The sequence below is a fragment of the Acanthaster planci genome, linkage group LG01, assembly GCF_054643075.1.
Source record: "Acanthaster planci isolate LZ-2023a linkage group LG01, COTS_SCS, whole genome shotgun sequence".
Classification (NCBI taxonomy): Eukaryota; Metazoa; Echinodermata; class Asteroidea; order Valvatida; family Acanthasteridae; genus Acanthaster; species Acanthaster planci.
Genome location: NC_141777.1, coordinates 13,972,971 through 13,986,240, shown reverse-complemented (window position 1 = coordinate 13,986,240; position 13,270 = coordinate 13,972,971). Strand labels below are relative to the sequence as shown.

At 49.4% G+C, this 13,270-nt stretch overlaps 1 protein-coding gene across 3 annotated transcripts in view; it reads left to right on the top strand.

Annotated features, from left to right (window-relative positions):
* The window catches only part of pnpt1 (polyribonucleotide nucleotidyltransferase 1), a 50,619-nt gene that overhangs the window by 32,388 nt on the left and 4,961 nt on the right, over window positions 1-13,270 (top strand). The window contains exon 25 of one of the 3 annotated variants that reach the window (XM_087136397.1): window positions 2,403-11,970. The exons of 1 other annotated variant lie outside the window; for it this stretch is intronic. In XM_087136397.1, the coding sequence (XP_086992523.1) occupies window positions 2,403-2,414 (12 nt within the window). In that variant the 3' untranslated portion in view covers window positions 2,415-11,970. Of the gene's footprint in view, window positions 1-205; window positions 2,286-2,402; window positions 11,971-13,270 lie in introns of those variants that run through there. One more of the 3 variants, XM_087136351.1, reaches the window with a different exon arrangement.

The following is a 13,270-nucleotide window of genomic DNA, read 5'->3' as shown; positions in this document are numbered from 1 at the left end:
AATTAAATAGTGGTTAGAAATAGACTTGGTGGGTCAGTAATTTTGTTTTTATTGAAACAAAAAGTGGGGAAAAAAGAGCGAAAGACATGCAAAAGAGGGAGAGGGGATGAAAATCATCAGCTTGCTTGAAAATAACTTGGAATTGACACTGGTGCACCATTTATGGTCAAGCAATTTGCTGTTGATGAATGTGTTGTCCCCCTAGGACCCCCCTGGAAAAATCCTGGCGACAGCCATACTTTGGTAGCACATTTGCGGAAGGCCAATTTTCTCACTGCAGACCTTTGAAGAGTGACCTGTGAAGAGTGAAGATTGACTGAGGGCTGTGTGATAAGATTGCAATTGCAGTTTGAGGAAAGGAATATTTTAACAGTGGAAAGGAAATTAGGCTAGAGAAATAAGGAGTAGTATTGGCTTAGTGGACAACAAGGGGAGATTGTGTTGTATTTTTGAAAAGGAAATGGAAAGAATTGGGAATGGAAAGGCAGTGGAAACGCTCCGCAGCATGAGGCTTATAGTTTGATTCACAGAACTGCCCCTGTGGTATTCATGTGGATTTTAGGGATTTAAAGCCAAATTGACAGAAGCCCTTCTTGAATTTGTGGGCATTGTGAATAGTGACACCTTTTTGTGGCAGACCAGCAGACTGGCCTGATCGGAGATAGAATTGACCTGGCCTAACCCCACAAATATATTTATTAAACCTTACGCAAGAATGAGCGGCTATCCAAACGCAAGGGGGGATATCAGTTAATGAACGGTGGACTATGCCTTAGGGGCTGTTCGTTTGGTGGAAGTTTACCACCGCTCTGTGATTAGATAATTGATCCCAATGTCAATAAAGATTACACTTAGTGTCAATACAAGTGATACAGGACTTACTAAATCTCACAGTGACCAGTGATATCTAAGGCAATTATATGATTGGTTTATTCAATGTCAGAGCTCAGTTATCCGTTATATACAACAACAATTAACAATATACAAAATTATCCTCACGGGGAGGTAGTTTTACGTGGTCAACTGCACCACGAACGTGATTAATAAGCCTTATCCTTAACCTACACCAGAATAACCCTCACAGTGATCAGGGTAACCCTTACAGCGATCAGGGTAACCCTCACAATAACCAGGTAACCCTCACAGTGATCAGGGTAACCCTCAAGTCTAAATAAATAATCTACCGATAGTTTATAACTGATAAGTCTTGACCACACAAGCAAATACAATCTTCGTAATTATCCAACACAACAGGGTAGACTTATACAACAAGGTAGACTTATACAACAATAATCTCTACTGCCTTACAAAGCAACACAGTTCCTAAACTGCAAAAGGTTTGAGGTGACTTAAATCACCCTCACCCACTTCAAGTTATTATGAAATAACACAGGTAAGTTGATTAAGAAGTCGATTATAATAGTCCTCACCAGACTCTAACGGAAACCTGCTCCCAGTAAACCTCAACGAGGAAAGCAAGCTCCCAGACCAGGACTGCAACCAACCGTCGCTATGCCAATAAGCATGGAACAACGGCACACAATCCTTCTAATCTAAGCTTCGCTAATTCCCCAATTAACTGGTTCACACGGGTTCCCTAACCCTATAATCTACCACTTCTTAAATAAACAAGACTGTCTAACAATTCCCCAATCTTCAAAGAGATCTGACATAATTGGCAGCTCCGGCAACTGAGAACAAGCACCACACTAATTGATCGCATCAGGTACACTTGAGGTAGATCCCCAACCACCAGCGGTCGTACGTCAGATTTTCACTCGAAATTCAGAACATGAAACAGAACTCTGGTTAGCACGCTGCCATCTTGAGAAATTCCGGCAACCCACGCAGCAAGCACCCAGACCTAAGATAATGCGCGCCTCTGATTGGTTGCCGTGCACATGTTTAATGCATGAATTAGACGCGCCTGAATTATTAATGACCCAGACTAAACACAAGTCTGTGCAGCTACCCTGTTTCACCACAATAGGCTATTAGCCCCTCTCAGCTATTGTGAGAGAGCTAGGATGTTTCATTGACGCCAGCCAGCGTGACATCAAATGTAGAGTTCTTGAAAATGTTGAATATGATTTGTCGTCTTTTGGCCAGTCGAAGCTCCGTTTTAAATGTTTGATGATACGATGTGAAAAATGCAGTGAACCAAAATGAAATAAACACTTATAAATCTGCCCCATCACTCTTTTATTTACTTAACTACATTAACAAAACTTCCATTCAATCACCTTGTATTTGTTACAGCAAACATGAAACCTAGTATTAGTTGAATTTCAAAAATGTGTCGGTCACAGCTAGGCATGTCAACTCTCAATGCCGTTTAGACAGTGGACTGAATTCATCTTAGTGACAGACTCTCATCCAATCCGAATTGTCTGTCTCTATAGGTAAATGGATAAACACTTTATTGTAGTATGTCCTACTTATTGGGCTCTGATGCTGTCACAGAAGCACACAGTCAACCACAAATCGCCGATCCGGGCAAGAAACCTCTGTTTATTTTCCCGACGTCAACAAAACTGTTTTACGTACACAAGCTCTAGACACGAGGTGTCTAGGCGGGGACTGCACAGGTGCGAGGCGGGAAAACTGTGGGCCGTTCGCATACCAGCGGGGGCAGCCAGCTAGCTCCACGCGGGTCCAAGCTGGCGCCCCCACCAGCCGGACCCGCCAGCGCTACACCGCCCCATCCGAGGACTGTTGTTCATCCCCGAACAAGGCGGTCCAACCTGGCGGGCCAGCCCGAGGCCATCCCGGTCGCCCCTGCGCAGCTTTCAGGGAAGTGGAATAACAAAGCAACAAATACATGGTTCCACAGGTCTTCTCTGCTACCACGAGGGGGATTCAGGGGTCCAATGTGGAGGAGACTCCGGTCGCCATGGTGCCGCCCGGCATAGCCTCGCTGCTCCGGGGGGCGGACTCCGGTGGGTGGTGGAGGGGGCTCCCGCTGGACCTCCGACCGCCGGAACAGCTGGTCCCAGAACTGCCACGGGACTTGCTCTGGCTACCGGGTTGGAGGCGGTGCTTCCGGGGGTAAGAAGCCCCCCAGGGACGGCTGCCCGGTGTTGTCGGCGTCAACACTGTATTGCACATATGGCTCACTGCCGAAGGTGTACAACATCCGGCCCTGGACTTCATAACTGTGAACCATCCCGGAATTGGCGGTGACCCCGGCGGTCCAGGCCAGCGGGGGCTACCTCCAACCACCAAAGGCTGTGGTGATGCTCACAGAGGGGCAGGTCCATCATGGTGTCTGCATCTCTGGTGGCCCGCTCCTCCTGCAAGGTGGCTCGCACCCCCAGTCCCAAGGGGACCCCCCCACATACGTCACCCAGGAGCCGGGGGGCAGACTCCGGTGGCCCCTGCTCAGTGCAGGGGCTGCCTCAGTGTGCGTCCCCGTCTCTACTGAGTGACGCAGGGGGGCGGTTCCGGCTGCGGCGGCCGCCACGAGGGCCCGGGGCCGCACTGGAAAGCAAGTCCGACTGGTCTCGTCGATCTGACCGGCTCCGCGACCCCTGCCTTCAGCGCTGAGAGGGCACCAGCGACAAGGGCTCACCCGCAGCAGCTGACCGGGGGCGGGTCCGGGCAGCTCCCTCCGGAGGGCAGGCGGGGGGGGGGGCTGGCAACTTGTCACCCCCCCAACTCCCCATCACTGGCGAAGACCTCCAGAATGTCAGGATCCTCCTCCCGGACCTGGCCGACGAGGATGTGGTCGCAGCGTCGGTGGTGCTGATCCGAGCAGTAGAAGCAGCGGCCACACCCCTGCTCACAAGTATAGGGCGGGGCGGCAAACAACTCCGGACAAGCTGACCTCAGGTGTCACCGCAAGTTGGTCAGCTGGCGGAATTCCCGCTGACAGTAGGGGCAGGCCAACCTGTCCATCCTGGGGAGAGAAACAGAGGGAGATTCAGGAGTTAGTGTGGAGCAGAATCCACTAACCTGCTCTCCGTGCTCCCCCTCTTGGGAGAGGACGGCCGCGATCGAGCAGTTGCTGGCATCGGTATCCAAGATTTAGCGCCTCCCTGGGTCCGGATATCGCAACACTGGTGTCGTAGCTAGGGTACCTGCAGGTGTTTGAATGCCGTCTGGCGGGCATCTGTCCAGACAAACTCCCTCTGGCTCTTGTTGGTCAAAGCATGAAGGAGCTGGGCAATCTTGGCGAAGCAGGCGATAAACCGCCGATAATATGACGCCAGGCCCAGGAAGCTCTGGACCTGCGTCACATTCGTCAACCTTTGGCCAACCATGGATCACTGCGACCTTAGCGGGATCCGTCTGACACCGAGTGGCCCAAAAGGACACCTCCGTCTTGAAAAAGTCACATTTCTTGGGTTTCAGTTTGAGGCCGGCGGTCTGGAACCCCCCCAGCACCGTGACCAGCCTCTGGTAGTGCTCCCCAAAGGTCCCCCCCAAACTATCACGTCATCCAGGTAGACGACGGCCACCTGCCACCGGAAAACTGGTAGAGGTTGCTCTGCATCCCAAAAGCAGTCTTCTCATCATCCTCCGCCATGCGGACTTCCAGAGGGAAGGGGTAGGCATCCTTCAGGGTGGCTGCATTGACCTGCCGGTAGTCCACGCAGAAGCGGACAGACCTGTCTTTCTTCCGCACCAGGACCACTGGTGAAAACCCCGGGCTGTGCGACGGTTCAATTACCCCATCCACCAGCATCTGGTCCACCTGCCTGTGGGCCTCCAACCGCTTGTGGATTGGAACACGCCGAGGAGGTTGCCGGATGGGCAGTGTCGTCCCTGTGTTGATTGGGTGGTGGACCCAGTCGATTTGGCCGAGCCTGCCATCCGGCCCGGTGAAGGCACCCTGGAACTCTATCAGCAGGCATGCCAGCCGTGCGCGTTCCCTGCCGTCCAGGTGGGCGGCTCCCCGATCCAGGAGGTCCTGCAGGTGGGCGGGCACACTATTGCCCGAGCTCCGAGAGGAGCCTCCCTGGCAACCGTGGCCCGCTGAGCCGCCCTGGGGGCTCCAAACGGAACCTTCCGTAGGGCAGGGCTCTGAAACCACCTAATGAGAACTCTCCTCGGGGTTGATCACCGCGCCTTCTTCCACGGGGGCGAACATGGCCAGACTACTCCCCTTATAGACTGTAACCGGGTCTCCCGTCGGGTTGAATATTCGTACCGGCACGGCCCCCTGACTGGTATCAACAAGGCTCATCGCGTCGGCCACCCGGCAATGGTTTGTGGCCGCCAGGCTGGGGTACACCATCCCCACTCCGCGGGCACGATCCCCGCAGACTTTTCCGAGAGGAGCCTCCCACGATTGCCTCATGCCCGGCAGGGATTATCACGCTCTCGGCCACCTGGACCTGTGGTACCACCGGCTTGCAGCTCGGCCCCTCCAGGGGAACCAGCTTGCCTTCAACCACGAGCGAGTTGTCACTCCACCTCCACTTGCAGCGGTGTTTAGCCAGGAAGTCTATCCCCACAATGACGTCGGGTTTGATATCCGCCATGGTGTAGGGTGCATTGGTCCCCCCGCTGAAGTTTGAAGTCGGCGACTCCGTGCACTCGCACCAGGCTACCATCAGCCATCCGTAGAGTCAGTCCAGCTGGTTGCAATCTGGGTCTGTCGGCGCCGGTAAGTGCATAATAGCGCCTGGCCGACGCAAGACTTACGGCCGCCCCCATGTCTAGGAGCACCCGCACTGTCTTGCCAGTGGCGTAGTTGGCCCAAGCCGCTGGCCCTGTTTCTGCCGCCAATGGCTGCGGCGCAGGGGCCGGCCCCGGCGGTGCCGTCAAGACTGGCTCTGCCGGCAGCTGGCCCTGGACGGCGCTGGCTTTCCCCTTCCCGTGCGGGCAATCCCGGCGGAAATGCCCATACTTGCGGCACCCGTAGCACTGGACCGGCGAGGGGGCGCCCGGCGAGTGTGGGTCTCCACCTGCCACCCCTGCCTTGCCCGGTGTACCTGCGGAGAGTTCCTCGACCACCCGGACCTCCTTGGCCCTGATCCTACCCTTCCGCTGATAGGCATAGGACTCCAAAAATGCCTCCATCTCAGTGGCCAGGGTAATCGCCTCTGCCAGGGTCGTGGCCTTCCTTGCGAAGACATGTCGCTGCAATTGTTTGTTCCCCAGGGCGTTCCAGAAGGCCTCCACTGCCAGACCTTCACGTGCCTGCGTGGGTAAGGTGGGGTAACTCCGGAGGACTAACCGCTGGATGGACCTCCCCAGTTCCTCTAGGGACTCTCCCCAACCGTGCACCTGCATGGAAAGTTGAGCCCAATGGAGCTGCACCTGTGAAGCAACTCCAAACCGCCGCCCGAAGTGTTCCAGGACGCTCATGTAGTCCCTCCGGGCCTGCGGCGACAAGTCGGTGAATGCCTCGGGCCAGTCCACGCAGATGGGAGGCCAAGTACCCCGCCTTCTCAGCTTCACTCCATCTATTGACGGTGGCCACACTCGAAGTGCGTAAGGAAATCCGCCCAGGACGAGCTGCCGTAATACCGGTCCGGAAGTAGCACCGGTCTTTGGTCCTTCTGATCGCCTCCCCCAGTACGGGGATCCGCCCCTAATCGTGCCACCCATCGCAGTTTCGCTGCGTGGGGGCGTCCGCATCTTACTATTTATCTCACAAACTCAAGCTAGCCCGTCTCGAATCCCCTTCCCGATGACTGTGGCTGTGGCCACGCAGCGTTCCATGCGGTATGCCACGTCAGCCATGTCCCCGGCGGGCGAGGGCACCTTGAAACCTGCCATGGGCTTGCTAGCTCCCAACAATTCGCATCGGGGCCCCGCCCCCATGGCCGCTGCCACAGCCCGGCAGCGCCCTGAAGGGATGCTCCCTGAGCCACCGCGGCGCTGCAAGAGGGCGCCCCCATACTATAACCAGTATTACAAGCTTCAGCTATCTCGCGTCGAGGCTCCAACCCCGCGGCAGCCGCCCGGCTGTGCTCCGAGAGGAATGTTCTTTTGGCCACGACGGTACCACGAGTGGGCACCCGACGCTACCACAAGTCAGGAATGAACTTCCAACTGGCTCCTGCCGGGACCCCCCAGCTGCAGACCCACCCTGAGGGTGCTCCGACTGGAACGCCTCTCCCAGTGTGCCCCTGCCGCCAGAGGGCGCCCCACGGACGCTGGTGATGGGTGTACTAGTGAGGGGTTGGGGGAATGTCGCCGGGCGATTCCCCGCCCCCTCCTCAGCGACCTGGTTGAAATGGTCGTGCTCCAATCGGAACCGCACCTTTCTCGCCGCATCGACTTTGGTCGCCCGGGGACTGCGCAGGCGTGGCCGCATTCTCCTAGGGCCCGAACCCAAAATGCTCCCACGCCGCGAACTCGAGGCACTCGATACCCTCAAATTTCCGCCCTTTGCTCCTGGATAACTGTTCCAGATTCCCCGCGAGGAACGACTCCAGCTCGCCCGCCAATTCAGGCAACTTCCACGTCACCTTCCGGGCCCCCGACTGCGGGCCCCGCGCTGGCCTGTGCTGCCGCTGTCCAGCACGTCCGGCACCCAACCAAAATCATCCACCAATTCCATTGCACAGAAAAGGCAAAGAATTTACCTGCTTTTCCTGTATCCAGCGTTTCGCTGCTGCCACCAGTTGTAGCGTGTCCTAATTATTGGGCTCTGACGCTGTCACAGAAGCACACAGTCAACCACAAATCGCCGTTCCGGGCAAGAAGCCTCTATTTATTTTCCCGACGTCAACAAAACTGTTTCACGTACACAAGCTCTAGACATGAAGTGTTCAAGCGGAAACTGCACTGGCGCGAGGCGGGAAAACCGCGGGCCGTTCGCAAACCAGCTGGGGCAGCCAGCTAGCTCCATGTTGGTCCGAGCGGGCGCCCTCACTAGCCGGACCCGCCGGCGCTACCGTATATAGTGTTTCTTAGACATCAGTTCAGAAAGATGGCGACAGTGGAATTATTTCTTAGACAGTTCAAGATGACGGATTTTATATAAAAGAAATTGTTCTGTTTAACATTACATGTACTACTGTATATATATGTTATACAAAGCTTCAAATCTTATCTATTACACTTGCATGTAGGCCCATTCAAATCCCAATTAAAAATGGAAGCCGTTTCATTCGATCAGAAAAATTATTCTGCATCACTTCTTTTAACAGAAATTGTTTATTCATATTTAGCTACTTATTCTGTTCACATTTGGTAGGCCTTTGTAAACGGTTGATCAAGGTTTGATTTTATAACGTAGCAGGCATTTCTTATATACATGCTAGAACTTGAATTCAACTCTCTGGTTTTTTTATTGTATTTTCCAAATTCCATTGCCAGGCTACACAAGGAATGATTTTAATCATGTCTTAGAAAATCAGTATGTGAAAGTTGAAAGATAAGGTAGTCTAGTATATTTACGCATGTTGCTCTCCTTGCACAAATAATTTCAGCCCTTTTTTATCCCAGTAACAAAAAAATTATCCTGTTACACTTCTCTGTTTACATGTTAATGTTGTGACGTTGAGCAACAAGATAGTCACAATACTCTCAGAAATGGTGTGACAGTGAAGCCTACATTGTACATGTAGCTGTTGCCTTAGCGAACATTTCATTTGGTGTATAAAAATGATGGGCTGTCATTCGTAATGCATCAACAATAGAAAGACACACAAAGGAAAGAAATAATTAACTGCCTGCTTTGTCATAAAATGTGTAGTCATTTATCATCTTTTTTCTGTTCCAAGAGTTTATTCATTATTACATGTGGCAGCTTTCATTCATAATGCATCAAGATCTGAAATGCACACAAAGGAATAAAATATTCACTGCCTGCTGTTGTCCTTCACTGCCAAATCACTTAATCAGTGTTTTGTTCCAAAAAATTTATTCTTGATGATTGCATTGGCTGCATCACAAGGGCAAAGCCAATGTGAAATAATTTCCATCCTTCATGCGAGGAGCATTGTTTGGTTATTGACAACTAATGGACATGATGCATATTTGATATCTAGTCTATCTGCCGCTCCTCATCTCTGCCCAAACCAATGCATCCAGGGCTTGTGCACTCTTTGCCTGCAACGTGTTCCTGCTGCCATTTTCAGCACTTCTAAACTTCTTGCTTCATCAGGGAGTCTGCAAATAGGAGTCCTTGCTTGACTAAATAAGAACATCTTGGATTTGCACAATTTTGTAATCTACGGAAGCATATCTTTGCATATTGGCACTTGTGATTTTTCTCTGCTCAGACATGCCCCCTGTTAACTGAAATTGCTTGTAAGGATTTGAGAAGAAAAGTGCCCATCATCAGCATAATGCATTTTTCAGTTCTTTGGACCATTGCTGCTTTATCAAGTTTTCTCATCCCCCAAGCCTTAGCTCGATGCAGACCTTCGGGGATTTGCTGCCCAACCCAATGGCATCGTTGGGGCGACTCTTGCTACATGGTGACCAATGCCACATTTGAGTGGTCGGCTGCCAGGAGCGAGTGCAGAAAGTTGGGTGGTCATCTGGCCATGCCGCGGTCCCTGGCAGAGGATGATTTCATCCTGGCTTTGATTCCAGATAAAAGCGAAGTGTGGGTCGACTGCATTCTGACTGCGGAGGGAAGCTGGGAGTGCAGGGACAGAGGAGTTGAGGTTGGCTACAGGAATTGGGATGACGACCAGCCCAGTGGAGTACTTGGGGAGGCTTGTGTGGGAATACCCACCAGGTTCAAGCCAATCCGTAAATGGCATGATTACTTCTGCACTGACCTCCTTGGGGCAGTCTGCAAAGTACAGGCAAACATTACAGCGAATCAGGACCTGTAAATCCCATGTGACCAGCAAAAAGTGGCTCAGTGTTGTTCATCTTGCCCAGGCTTCATTCCACCTGACTGGGAGGAGCTTTACAGAAATGGGTCACAACCTCTATGTGATGCTGCAGGTATTTCAAGGGAGGAGCGGAGGTGAAACTGCTGGACTTTGGAAGAGAATCCCATCCAGTGGACATGAAGAAAGAGGATTGTAACAAAATTTCCTGTACAACTTCAAAAGATTGCATGATGTATCCCTGCAGTGATTACAAATGCAAGCAGTCGACAGGATAAGCCACTGCTGCAGCATTTCATTTGGGTGTCTAAGGTTTGAAGGCACACTGCATTGTAAACAGGCTGGACTTGACACATAAACTGATGGTCATTTTAGCTGCCCATTAATTGCAACACAACAGAGGACAGATTGCATTCTTTGATCCTTAGTTTGTTGACGCCAGTCGAGGCTGTCATGATAGCACACATAACATTCTTTGTGGAGATGAAACAAAAAGGACCTACAACGCACAGGGAACTAGAATGTCAGCTCTGGACCTCTGAATTCCGTTGTGAAGATGGAATAAAAAAGATTTGGAAGAATTAACTTTGCAGCTGCAAATTTTGTCTGCACTGTTAAATTGGGAGTGGAACAAAATGTAGACCAGCCAGTGTATCTCCACATCATTACATTTGCCTCAAGAGACATGAAAGAAAAAAAATCTCTGTAAAATCAACTCACTATCCATACATCCATATTTTGTGTGGAAATGAACATAGAGCAGTCACCAAAAAATCAACACTGCCATGGTCATACCTGTAAATTTATTGCAGTAGACCAGACAAACTTTAATATAATTAGTAGACTTTAGACTGATGTTCTGGATAGCTGATTGCTACACTAACATGCACAAACTGTGTAATGTCTGCTTCAATGCTGAGCTGATGACGGCTGCATGTGTCTGCCATGCACTTGTGTATGGACATGGACAGAACCCTTGAACCCAAGTTTTGAGGGGGCCAAACTTGGGGGGGGGCAAAACTTTTGGAATTTTAATGTAACCTCTTATGGCTTTTCTGAGTGTTGAGGCTATATGTAGGGGCTCATTACGTGTTTTTTTCAAGGAAGGGAAATGGAATACACCTAACCCTTTACCTTTTCATTTTCTGAGAAAAGTTTCATTCTTTTTTTAAGGGGGCAGGTGGGGGGGGTTGATGCCCCTATTAACCCCCTTGATCTGCCCTTATTCATGGATACGTATAAAGTTAATTTGCAAGTCTCAACTTTGATATGATGCACTTGGTATACTTGTATTTGAACCGACATAAAAAATAGCATATGTAGATACTGTGCTTAATCTTAACTATGGGATAAATAAAATCAGTTCTTCTCCAAAATTTGCTTTTACTGGCATAGAGGGTTTGCACAGCTGCCATCTTGCAGGCCTGTGCTTTTGTTCCACAGGGTATGGACAAAGGAGGTTTCCCTGGGCAACAGAAGAAGCGCCTTGCAAGAGGACTACCCTACAAAGCCTGGACAGAATCACGTCAACTGTATAACTTCAGATGTTCTAGACCACTTTTTTTTGGGGGGGGGAGTGAGATACACTATAACACTTTTACAACGATTTTCAGGAACTCTTGGCCCTTTCTTAACAGTGCACAGTAGTTTAAACAATAGTCTGTATTGTTAACATTATATCGTTAATCATGGTAAACTACATGTATATTGTGGACTGTCAAAGTAGTTTTGCATCTCTCTGTGTTACAGATGTACAGTAATATTTCATTTTCAATTTCTTATGAAAATTTTCTGTACCTTTCAACTTTGTAGTGGAGTTTGAGAAGTATCCAAGGGTATTATAATTAAGTGGTTTAGGTAAAGAATGAAAGAGGAATGCGTGCATCATTGTTGTTTTATTTGATGGTGGTGAAAAATCCGAGAACTCCTTTGAATCCCATTTCCACTTTGAAATTTTGCTTTTGTGGGGAGAAGAGTAGAGGACTAGAAAGTTGTAGTTGTAAACAAACATGGAAACAAAGAATCAAGGTGAAAATGGGAGATTGTGTGACTGTTCAACAGTTCTAACACAACTGGTGTGCCTTAAATTCTAGCATGAGTTTTGCTGAAGTCTTGAAACTCCCATACACCACCTAGCCTAGCTTAAAATAAAAACACATAAAAACATAAATGTGTTATTAATAACATCTTTCTAATAAAGGAATAAATTTTTAGCAAGGGACATTATCAGTGTCTATTCACCTGAGCTTGTTTTGGCCAAACACATATTTATTCCTATTCAAAAATACATGTACTTTTCATAAATACTTGTCAGTAGGTCAAAACAAGCTTTAAAACAATCATAAATTTCCAATGATTTTGTCCAGTTTTAATTCACTGCTTTCCCAACACCCCTCTAGCCATTTTTTTTGCATGTGCCTCTCATAAGTAGTTAGAGACAATCTCCTGTTGGCATGCGCATGTTGCAAACTGTGAAGTTGTATTTTCTGCATGAGGTGACGCAGAATGAAGTGAGCTAATGCGCTGTTAATTTAGGACTGTCAAAATTTGGACTCGCTGGTAGCATTACGCAAATGTGAGTGAAGATTGTGAACGTTCATCTGGTACAACTAAACAACTTAGAGAAAAAAGGTCTAACAGTTATTAGAGTCTAAATTTCATATGACACCGGAAAAGTGTTTCAAATCAGCCAGCGGGTGCTTTATCAACCAGTCATAAATACCTCAAACAGATTTGTTGTTCAACAACAGCAACGTGACCATGCATTAAATTTATTAATGCCTGCTGCATAAAAACGCACTGGCACCTGGAAACAAGTTTAATCCATTCGTATTGGTTCAGAGGCTGTGTGCACGCATGGCACGCAAAATGTGCCAAGTCCATGTAAGGAGGTTCTTCTGGACTACTTGCACAAGGAATATACCATTAACCACATGCTGCCGGGAGGATTTTTCTTGAGCAAGACAAGATGCCGGCTCATTTTCAAGATTTTCCGTTTTCAAAATTCTTCAAAAATTCATGATTTCATTTAATGGCCGTTTATACCAAAATGAAGGGCTCTTTGGGCACTATTCTAAAGCTGACAGGTAAAATTCATTGACTCCTAAATATTTCAGCCAGGCCTGCAGCCTTGGAAAAAGAGCCCATATTGTGCGGTGTTACGTAAGATTCTTTTGTTCCCGAAACCTCTTTTCAATAGGGGCCAGATTAGCATGCAGCGGTGCAGTGTGGCTCATCACTGCGGTGGTGGAGAGCTTTTGTGCTTGGTGGTAATCCGCTCGCTCTAAATGCCTCAAACCATGGTATTCTGTTTCAAAACAAGGCAGGATTATCTCCACTTTTGAAAGCGAAAAAATGTCGCTAATGCCCAGCAGCTCAGTCTTTTGTACTGAGCAAGGTCTTTTGTTATAAGGCCCAACTCTTTTGTCCCAGTTCCAGGGTCCCCGGCTCTACATATAAAGCCTATGTACTCGAAAACGGTCGCCCGGCAGGAAGTGGTTAAGACCGACTCAGGAGAATGG